Source organism: Pseudochaenichthys georgianus, chromosome 7 (assembly GCF_902827115.2).
Source record: "Pseudochaenichthys georgianus chromosome 7, fPseGeo1.2, whole genome shotgun sequence".
Classification (NCBI taxonomy): domain Eukaryota; kingdom Metazoa; phylum Chordata; class Actinopteri; order Perciformes; family Channichthyidae; genus Pseudochaenichthys; species Pseudochaenichthys georgianus.
Window position 1 is genome coordinate 6,611,300 of NC_047509.1, and position 11,764 is coordinate 6,623,063.

Below are 11,764 nucleotides of genomic sequence, written 5' to 3' on the forward strand. Positions count from 1 at the left end.
TTTTTTTCGTGTTGCACAGCACGCTTTTAAAAGCAATGTATTTCTACTGGTAACGTGTTTCGTGCCTGCAGGCTGCAGCACGTCTTTTTCTCCGGTCGGGTCGTGGAAGACCGGAAGCTGTGTGGTTCATAAAAACATGTTCTTACTCAATATCAAGCCACAATTATTGCTTTTATTTTAAATCGTATAATTTCGGACTTCTGTTGCCGTCTGTGAGGAAAATAAATGGGGCTCAGAGCCTCAGGATACTGAAATCTGTATTTTTAAATATTTTTTCCTTCTAATTTGCTATTCTTTTCAAAATAACACACTGTTATTTACTCACCAATAACACACAATTATCCTTGCTTTTATTTATTGGTTTAATTCCATAATATCGGGCTTTTTTGGTGTCCGTCAGGAACTGAATTTCAAAATAAAAATAACCGGAAACAGACGTAGGCCTATAAGGGACATTTCGAGCATCAGTGCGATTGTCAACATTTCTGAGTTTAGGATGGCCGAAGACACTACACTACCCATAATCCCCAGCTATCGTTTAGGACTACAGTCCCCGTAAGGTTACGCAGAGCGTCAAACAGCTGTGTGAAATGGAACGAAACCACGGCAGACTATCCAAAACTGGAATCGAACGCCCCCCCAGAACTACACATGCTGGCTATTGTGTTTCGCAAAATGTTCTATGGGACGTCTCTACTGAACGTTTTCGTTTTCCCCACAATTAGAAGTTGCCAGTATTAAACACATTGGTGTTATCAAATGTAAAACATATAATTAATACATGGGTGAAAATCGCTTGTGTCCATAATGCGCAGCATTAATATATACCCACATGACAGCTCATTGCTACTTTGTAATTCTACTCCACTACAATTCAGAGGTTAACCTGGTATTTTTACTCCACTGCATTTATTTGAGTTACTTTGCAGATTCCGATTAATTATGTGAAATATAAACAACCCTTAAATCAGACTTTAGTTACACCTGAGTAAAATTCAGGTAAGGTGATTGTCAAGTGCCAACAATCAGGAGAGATATTTGATAGTTGGTGCTTGAGAAGACTAAACATGTATCTGCAATTGACATTAATGGAAACAAGTAATAAAGTATATTCATTACTCGTTATTCTCTACTAATAGTTAATAAAGACTGTATATTATGGCTATTTTGCACATCCCTTTCAAGATTTTCTAAGGTTTATTGACATATCATACACAACTACGGTGTAGTTATGCAATGAATGAAAAACTTGGGTCACAGGTTCCTCAACAGCGCATTACAAGACATCTATCAATATGTGTGTACCTCCACCATTAAACTGTCATATTCTGCACATTTCTTATTCTATCTACATACATAAGAGTATAATTAATGTGTATAATATCAGTTAAAATAAGTGCTTCAACATAGTTAACATTGCAGGAAAGCAATATATTAGACGTGAATTACTTTGTCAGGCTTAATATTTAATATTTAATGTTTAAATAAAGGTTAATCCGTTTTTCTGTTTTGCACCTCCTCCTATTAATATCTGTGTACATCCTGCACTAAACTGTTTTATTGTAGAGATCACTTATAGTATCTTCTTGATTTTTTATATTCTATATTTCTATATTTATACTTTCCCCCTATGAAAGTAGGTACTCTTAATATATCAAATATAACACATAAAAACAATAATTCAATAACGTGCTTTAACCACTAGGAGGTGCACACAAGGTACACACAGACATAATAACTTTGTATTATTAGTGTGTATGTACAACATCTGAAGATGTATAGTTTTATGCATGCTTTCACATCATTTTACAGCATATTGCTATACTATTTCAGACTCAGTATTTACATTCTTACATTCAAAGAAAATCAGTAATATCTTTGAAAACTACAGTCCTTTTCAATCAGCTGTGCACCGTTATGGTGTAAATATAACCTATCTATGAATTAGATCAAATGTAAAAGTCAGCCGAATTAGTGTTGATACTGCAAGGAGACGTATTGTGTGAAGAGAAATTGAAGATGTTGTTTAATTGTTGATATATTTATGATCCACGTCAAGTATTCAGTTTCGGCGCCATTTCTTCCAGTTATTCCAAAGGTCTTCTCATAGGGCTCTCTAAATAAAGAACTACGGCAGATCTGTAATATGTAATGCAGCCGAACCGTGTATTACAATGCCGTTATGTGATGACTTTCAAAGAGAAAAGCGAAAGCACTCGGAATTAAGTATTATTTTATACTTTTAAAATGTTTTCCGGATTTCATATAATATAAACACCAGATCCCAGCATGCATTGCGGCTAACACATCCAATCAGCGAGCTTAAAACCATAGCTGAGGATCTTGGGTAATCGCTGTTTCCGGTTATATTTATTTTGAAATTCAGTTCCTGACGGACGCCAAAAAAGCCCGATATTATGGAATTAAACCAATAAATAAAAGCAAGGATAATTGTGTGTTATTGGTGAGTAAATAACAGTGTGTTATTTTGAAAAGAATAGCAAATTAGAAGGAAAAAATATTTAAAAATACAGATTTCAGTATCCTGAGGCTCTGAGCCCCATTTATTTTCCTCACAGACGGCAACAGAAGTCCGAAATTATACGATTTAAAATAAAAGCAATAATTGTGGCTTGATATTGAGTAAGAACATGTTTTTATGAACCACACAGCTTCCGGTCTTCCACGACCCGACCGGAGAAAAAGACGTGCTGCAGCCTGAAGGCACGAAACACGTTACCAGTAGAAATACATTGCTTTTAAAAGCGTGCTGTGCAACACGAAAAAAAGGGGAAAATCGTGATGGTGAACACGAATCAATAGATTAAAAATCGTGTTGGTGTACACGAAATGCCGTGAGACTGGGTTGAAAGTTTCGCAGTCCTGAGCTAATGCTGTCATACGTGCTGTTTACGCAAACTTCTCTTTACTTGACGTAAGTGTTTAGCGGGACTTACTAACTGTCACTCGATTCTATTGGCTCTAACGGTAAAGAAAAGGTGTCAATGGGTTCCAAAGATATGATCCTGCGTAGTATAAACTACGCCTGCTCCGGCTCCATTACGCATTACGCAGCAGGACCCTACCGCAGCACCACAGCACCACAGCAGGACTGCACCACAGCACCGCAGCACCACAGCACCACAGCACCACAGCAGGACTGCACCGCAGCACCACAGCACCACAGCACCACAGCAGGACTGCACCACAGCACGCAGCGACGATAGCAGGTAACAGGTAACAGAGCACATTTCAAGGATGTTGATTTCTTTGCTTTTAGATCTTTTTCTTGTGTATCCTCTGTAGGAGCCACATATGAAGCCATTTCTGTGTTTGTTAAGATACATGTTTTTTGAGTCACTATAGGTGGTGGGCGTGTCATTGCATTGGGGTGGTGACGTTTGTGCTTATATCCAGTTGCTTTTACCTGTGCAGCGGGCAATAGATGGGGGAGTGAGCTAGAGAAGGACAATTTTTGTTGACCGCACGCACTCACGCAGGCACATACAAGGAGATATGTACATTCATATGGAATATTGCATTTTTGGAAAGCAAATAAAAGGTCAAACGCATACTGTGTTGGAAAGACTGAGTTTTTGCGCGTCCACAGTGTTTTTTCTCTTGTTTAGTCCCTCGCGGCACTTGGTTTAAGATTACTGCCGCAATATTAAGTCAACAAAAAAGCTTGTACCACAGCGTGGATCTACGGAAAACGAAGATATATACGGAGATTCCTAGGATCGATCTGGACGCTGTGGAATTAAAAGGAAACATTGTGTGCTGTGTTCGCCGCTGTATTGGAGAGTGGCTTAAGGAAACTTCAGCGTACTGCCGGGAGGATAAAGAAGGACTGACGGACAATCCACACAGCATCAAGAGCGAGCGGTATGTAACTTCTCCATTCATGCTGTGTAAATGTTTGTTAGAACACAGTGTGAATAAGTTACTGCTGCGTGTCCATTGGGGACTGACTTGTTGCTTGCGTGTGTTGGTTTGTGCCGCTAGAGGTTGCTTATTATCGGCAGCTGTGATATATTGAGCGTTCGGCTGAGTGGATTGGAGCTTGTGTTGGTGCATTCATTAAAACGTTAAAAGAATATGTCAATAAGTGGAGCAAATTCAGATGTCAATGTGGCAAAAATGGATGAACAAAAGAGAGAGTCGATACTCACAGCCAAGGCTTTGGCAAATAAAATGGAAAAGCTTCAAAAGGAACGTCAATCAAAGGTTCACAAAATGAAAAGTGTGATTAAAACAATGAAGGATCTCATGCAAAGGGATGACAACACTTCACAAATACAAACTCAACTTGAGCATTTAATTCAACTGGTTAATGAAACCACCCTGTTACACAAGTCTGTAATTCCTCTTCTTCCTGCAGACGAACAGGAAAAACAAAATGTATGGTTTGCCAAGACACTGAAATGCAATAATGGATTTATCGACGATGTCAAGCAATGGCTTTCTGAAACTGGGAGACAACCGAGCAGCACCATTGCACATGTGCCCTCAAATGAGATATCTGATAAACACCAGCAAAGTATGTCTCATGTTTCAAAACACTCTGGGAAAAATGTTGAAACTTCCGAAGCACAAGAGGAAATAAAACCAAGCGACAGTGTTTCAAACATAGGAAGCATTGTGTCTTGCACCAGGAGCTCTGCTGGAACCAGGTCCAGTGTTTCAGCTACATCATCATGCATCAAAGCTGAGGCTGACATGGCCGCTCTCATGGCACGACAAATGTTACTAAAAGACAAGCATGCATTGGATGAACAAGAGGAAGAGCTCAGGAAAAAGAAGGAAGAGCTCAGGAAACAGAGGGAGGAACTGGAAATGGAAGTGGAAATAGCCGCATCAAGGGCTAAAATGAATGTGCTAAGACGCTCTGGAAGGTCTCGTGCTGCAAGTAACGCATCTGTGAGTCCCAATGGCATGAATTCTTATTTGGAAAGGGGACGAAAGGAAGCCACACTCAGTGCTGGAGCAAAAACATTTGTGCCTGACACAAACAGGCCTCCAGGTGGCCAGTCTGATGCACAGTTTTCGCACAGAGAACATGAAGTAGCCAAGAATCTCAGAGGCCAATATACATCAAAGTTCAACACAATCACATCCACAGTTACAGCACCAAAGCAATCACCCAGCAGCACTGGCTCCAAGCAGCAGTGCTCAGAACCCATTACTTAATGTCTTAGAAAGACAAAATGAAATAACATCCATGTTGGTTCAGCAACAGTCTCTTTCTTTTCTGCCTAAAAGAGAAATTCAGATTTTTGATGGCTCTCCATTTCAATACCAAGCATTCATAAGAGCTTTTGAGCACAGCATTGAGGAGAAGACTCACAATCCTAAAGACCGCCTGTATTTTCTCGAACAGTACACCAGGGGGCAACCTTTGGAGCTTGTCAGAAGCTGTCAGCATATGGCCCATGACAGAGGATATGCCAAAGCAAAGGCTTTGCTACAGGAGCATTTTGGTAATGCACAGAAAATAGTTTCAGCTTACATGGAAAAGGCTCTTTCATGGCAGCCAATAAGAGTAGAAGATGTGCGAGCTCTGCAAGCTTACGGTCTCTTTCTGAGAGGATGCTGCAATGTCATGGAAGAGTTGGAATACATGTGTGAGTTGAACATGCCTAGCAATATGCTAGCCATCATAAAAAAGTTGCCCTACAAATATAGGGACAAATGGAGAACCCTGGCCTATGACTTACAGAAAAGGCAGGGCCGGAGAGCTACATTCACTGATATTGTTAACTTCATTGAAAGACAGGTGGATATTGTGAGTGATCCACTGTTTGGAGATATACAGGATACTCCACCAGCAGCCAACAAAGATGTGAGGAAAGCTAAATTTGAACCTCGTTCAAGGATGAGGGGAAGCAGCTTTGCTACTACTATTACGACAGCCAATAAAGTGGAACCTGGAATAAGAATGAAGGAGAGAGGCTCACTAGATACAAGTGTTTGCCTGTTTTGTGGAGGTGGACATACACTGGATCTGTGTTTTCAACTGGAAAGAAAGGCTCATAGTGAGAAAATCGCTTTCTTGAGGGAACATGGTGTGTGTTTTGGATGCTTGTGTATTGGGCACATGAGTAAAGACTGCAGGAAACGCCTCTCGTGCAAAGTATGCAGTCTGAAGTCCCACTCTGATCCCCCTTGTGCATGTTTATTTCCCTATCCCTAGCATCTAGTTTTCATTTCCCTTTTTCAGGGGTGTGTGTTGATAATTTTTCCTCTGTGTTTGCCCTTTATCTGTCCCAGTCTGATCTTTGTAAATTAGATCAGGAGAGATAGAACACAATGGTAATCAGTTTTTTTGCCCTTCATTAGGATCCTGTGTTTCTTTTGTTCGATGTATATTGGATGTATATGTGTGTATATCTTTGTGTATGAATGTGTGTGCATGTAGGTGTGTGTTTCAGACATGGGGATCAGCGTTGTGTTGGGTCTGATGCTGGCAGCCAGTGTGACACCTGTGTTTGCTGCAGCACAGGTACGTTTAATTGGATATCTTTTTTAATTGAATTCAGTCTTTTGATGAATGTCACAAAGAGAGTAGTGTTCTCTCTAAAAAAATATATATAAAAAACATAAAAACCGCAACGTTTTTTTTAAATAATTTTTCTCTCAGTGAACTTTTATCCTCACAAAACTTTTGTGTCACCTGTTCTTAAGTCATAAACACAGACAAAAAAATGTAGATCTTACTTTAAAAATGGATCCCCAGAATATGTTTTCATACTTGCTTTTTTGTGCTTCCGAAGCCTTCCGTACGGTTATGGTAAGCTTGCTAATTCCAACTACTTTAGTGCAGTACCCATTTAATTTGTACTATTGCTTACTACTTTGACTATCTTTTGGAGACTCTTGAAAAATAAACAATGTCAAAGTCTGCCATTACATTTAGAAGAAAGGTGAGTTAAATGATGGAATTCCTCCATAATCCACTGAAAGGTTTTCTTCAATTAACACTTCAATTTCTGTTTCCACATACTTACTCGAAAAAAAAAAGTAGAGTAGTTTAATGCTGCCTGTTTCCAGATATTACACTGCAAGCATGAGTCGTGTCAAACATCATGCCCCAAGCAAACACCTGTTTGTGGCGTTTACCCCACCTGGTGCTCGGATATAAAAGTGCTTTACAGAGGAAAGTGCTGCTACAGAAAGCATGTTTCCTGTACCTGTAGCTTGGATGGTTTCCACTAGGCCACATGTTTTTTTCTCCTTCCTGTTATCATGTATTTCCTTGTTATCTTTTAATATAAACCTTTCCTCTTCATCTTTGACTTGTAAAACATTTGTATTTTATAAATGATGGCCTGTGTCCACATAGCCTTTTCTGAGGGCCAGCATCTTTTTGCAATTGTTACCAATAAGGATTGAGTACATGCTATCCCATGCGGCCACCTCGAGAAGAAAATATTTCCGCGCTTCAAGTTAAAAAATATTTCAACTTTTCAGAGAAACACTGGTGAGGTCACTGTAAAAATTAGAAGAGATAGAAGCTTATTTTTTGGCAATATCTTTCGAGGGAAACTATAAAAACAAATCAATTTGAGAGCCAGAATCGTCCGGTTGGTCTTCATGGTGAAAAAACATTTAAAAAATATATGTAAGTAGTTGATTTGACGCTGAGAATATATACAGTAGATGCTATGTGGACACAGGGCCTTGGATTGCTAGGCAACAGTTTGGGTCCATAGCTACTTCCTGTGAGCTGATGTCACTCACAACTATAACAGGAAATACATTGGGACACATTTAGATGGTTCATGTATATAACTTTGAAAGGGTCTATTACTGTACTCTGCTTATATTATTACACACAGTATCTTTATATGTGCACTCCAGCCAGGTATCATAGAGAGCCTCCTATTGGCCACCCACCAGCGTCCCTGGCTCTGGGGGGTGTATGTCTTCACTGTTGGACTTCCAGCCGTTCTCTTCGTCAGCTTCATGTGGCCTGACAAGGTAAAATACACTTTTTTATTCACATGTGTGTGTAGATTTGTGTGCCTAATTGTCCAATACTGAATGTGTCAGATTATGATGCTTCAAGTACCCCTTTAGCATCTATTTTGGACGTGTAAGGGCAACCTCGAGGAGTGTTACAGAAATGTAATTATGACGAGTCCGACTCTTTTTAAAGTAATGGTTCCTTTGAGTTGATACTTGTCAAATAATGGAACCTTTTGAGTTTTGCTGCTTCTTGCATAATATGACGTCAGTTTCTCTGTGACTCCGTTATGGTACATGCCAATTGAAATGCTAGGACTGACAATCTCATAAAACTTCCCTTCGAGGCATTACCAGCCATCATTTATACTTAACATAAATAAAGACAGAAGGTACATACCGGACAGTAAAAAGGGTTATCCGAAAAATGTGTTTGGTCATTTTTGTACATCAGGTCCGAGTGATTGAAGGGTCAAACAAACCACAGGACAGTTCATTTTGAATAATCATCAGGATCTTAGTTTTGGTTTCCTGTTTTATTTTGAAATGTATTTTGTCCTTTTGAATTGTGTCTTGTTTTACTTCCTGTCTGTGTTTTCCCTCCTGTTTGATTGTCCAATTATTGTTCACCTGCTTCCGCTTGTGTTTTCGATGTCTTGTCTTGGTGATTAGTCTTGGGTGTATTTATCTTCCCAAGTGTTCTCTGTCAGTTCGTCTTCATTGTGTCCTCCGTTTGGTTCTTTGTTTCTTGTCTGTTTTATTCAGAATGTCCCTCGTCTTCACTCCTGGGTCCTCCAAGTCTTCCCTGTTTGTTCCTCTTTTTGGTTGCCACTTTTCCTTTTGTTTGAGTCTGCCTACTCCTCCAGTTTTTTAATAAAGCTGTCTTTTCGTTTATTCTTTGATAACCGCCTCTCTTTACTCTGCATTTGGGTCCTTGTTCCCTTCCCCTGTGACCCTCATTTTAAGAAAGACACGTAAGTGAACTAATGCTACGTATGTAACCTAAATATTTGTAATTGAATTTAAGTAGCTGTATTGCTTAAAATGTGTGTTTGCTACCTTTTGTGAACCTAACCTAAGTTTACTAACAAATCATCAACCACATATTGAAAAATAACGTTGAAATACGGCACTAAAGAGGTACCCAGTGCTTTAAGAATTAACAACAAAGGGTTGTGACCAAGCGTACGTATGTGAAGATTTTGGAGTGACAACATGATGAACGTCCTGCAAAATAAGTGTATAATGTGTTTGAGTGTGATTTGGTCCTCGAGAGAAAAAGTGCAGCTACTTTACTGTATAAGAAGCTACATCATGTTTTTGTTTGCATGTAGAGATTTGGACCACCAGATCAAGAGTACTACTATAAGAAGTCTGATGACACTCAACCAGATGACCCTGAGTTCTCAAAGCAGACAGACGCAGTGGATATCAAAGGTAATGTCTTATTATTGGATTATTTCAAGTACCACAGAGGTATTTCTACTCCAGGAGGGGGAAGTTTTAGTAGTAATGTCTTCTGCTCTCTGTGTAGGAACGGCTGACAGAGCTAGAGGAAGAAGGAGAGATACTCATGGTAACACGAGGAAGGGTGACCTAGACCTAAAGGTGAGATTCAACAGACAATAAGAAGGTGATAATGAGTGAAAAAGTAATTTTTAATGTTATTTGTAAAGGTGCAGAAGCCTATTTCAAAGATATCTCAAATAATGTATGCACTGTAATTTCCCAACGTAAACATAACAGTCTGCAATGAAATGGTTGTCTCCCGTGTGCTCCATTTCCTCCATGGCGCACCGGTAACTTTCTCAACCAAAAAAAGAAAAAAGTATTATCCCGACTTTTTTTTTTCCCTTTAGGGGCTCCGTACTTTCATGATACACACGTTTTGTTTAGCATAATCTCTACATATCAACACCACTTAAGCTTAAATGCAATCACCAGAAGTAAAAAGCTAAGGCTATAAACAAACTACATGACGTTGGCATGGCAACACATAACCACTGCTAAGCTAAAGGCGGTCTCATGTCACTTGTAAGCAACCGCCGTTTTTCTGACACATAGATGCTTCTGACATTCACAAGTGGAGTATTTACTGATGTATTTCATGTCGGGGAACACAATTGGAAGATCTCTCAAGCTTGTGTTAAGCATAGACCTTATTTCACCATAAACATTTTCAAAAACGGTTGACATCGAGACCAGGGAACGGAGGCTATAAAAGGTTATGTGAGGACTTGTTTCTGCACCACTCTATTGAAGTGAGAGTGTTATGTGCTACCGAGGTGTCCCTGAGCAAGGCACCGTTCCCTACACTGCTCCCCGGGCGCTGTTCAAAATGGCTGCCCACTGCTCCAAACACTAGGATGGGTCAAATGCAGAGAAACAATTTCCCCACGGGGATTAATAAAGTATATCAAATCAAATCAAATCAAAATCAAATGTACTGATGTCAAATGTGATGTTGCCCTTTTTCATATGCAATGAGTGTGGGTCCTGCGGTGGGGGAATGGAGAGAGGAGGATGGTCTCCTGCTATCACATGTGAATGATGTATATGCAGAGTTTATCTGAAATTGAATATATTTGTTGAGGGTCTAAGGGTGTCGTTTTTCTCATACTGATATTCTGAACAATCTGTGCTGTTGTATTTGCTGTAAAGTGTCTCTACTGTAGGCTATTTTTATTATATGTACAGCACTTTGGCTCGACCAGAAATCGTTTATAAATGTGCTATATAAATAAAACTTGATTTGATTTGTTACATATTATAGAATTTTAGATTTTTTGATTTGATTTTGGATTTGTGAATGGGAGAAGTAGTAGATGGAAAAAATACCAAACACTAATTATTCAAAGTAGAGTATTTCATTTTATATATGGTAATACTAAGGAGGCATACTGGAGGCATACTGTAGGCCTATATGATCATATAATGTTTTCCATGTCATTTGTGTGTTTTTCTTATCAGAAAGTTATTTATTTGTAAGCTCCAAATCCAAATGTTTCCCTCAACGGCCTTTGTGCCCTGAAAATATTTGTGACACCAAAGGCCAAATGGCCTTGCCACTAAAATGACGAAAATCCAAGCCTGGTGTATAGTTAAAACAAATGCAAATACAATTAGTTTTAAAAATCAAAATCATATGCAATAAACCAACTTTTATTACCGACTTATAATTCCCAAAACCATTATCTTTTCTTTAAACATAAACAAGTGATGATGTTGCCTGAACATAACGTTTTAAAATTGTATTCCACAATACAAAATATGTCAGTGAATGCCTCAATTGTTTTAACCGGTCATTTACAATGCACACTCTTGTTGCTGCTAACAAAATCTAATTTCATATGTTTGTGTGCATTGTGTAGGATCATTGATAAGTGCAATCTGAGGAAAGCACCACCGCTACATAAGAGGAGGCTCGGCAATCACATCTTTGTCAAGTCATATTGAAATTTGTGAAAAATATGTCCTAGGAGTAATTGTATTATTATTTTCTTGAGAAGATAATGTCATGTCAGTCCACTTGTAAATGTTTTTACATATGAAATAAATATACAATGTATAATGTATTATTTGTATTATTATTACTCATATTGCTCAAAATCGAGAATAAGCTCTTAAACTTATTCTGCAATGTAAAGAAGAAACCAAAAGTGATTTGATCAAGCTGATGATTTTAAGAGAATAACCTTTATTTTCAGTATATATTTAAAATAAGGTGTTATTTAAACACTGATTGTTTTTTGTATTGTAAGCAGGACAGTGAGTGTGTCAATGCATTCGTAGTAAGGAG

At 38.7% G+C, this 11,764-nt stretch overlaps 1 protein-coding gene across 2 annotated transcripts; it reads left to right on the top strand.

Moving 5' to 3' along the window:
• Window positions 1-6,348: 6,348 nt before the first annotated feature.
• Window positions 6,349-11,516, top strand: LOC117449968 (calnexin-like). 2 transcript variants are annotated; one of them, XM_034087906.2, is made up of 5 exons: window positions 6,349-6,502; window positions 7,861-7,980; window positions 9,300-9,402; window positions 9,500-9,598; window positions 11,337-11,516. In XM_034087906.2, the coding sequence occupies exons 1-4, from the start codon at window positions 6,434-6,436 to the stop codon at window positions 9,592-9,594; spliced, it is 387 nt and encodes a 128-aa protein (XP_033943797.1). In that variant the 5' UTR covers window positions 6,349-6,433; the 3' UTR covers window positions 9,595-9,598; window positions 11,337-11,516. The 2 variants fall into 2 exon arrangements, with proteins under 2 accessions (XP_033943797.1, XP_033943798.1); XM_034087907.2 differs by having other exon boundaries at window positions 6,353-6,502; window positions 9,500-9,573.
• Window positions 11,517-11,764: the final 248 nt, after the last annotated feature.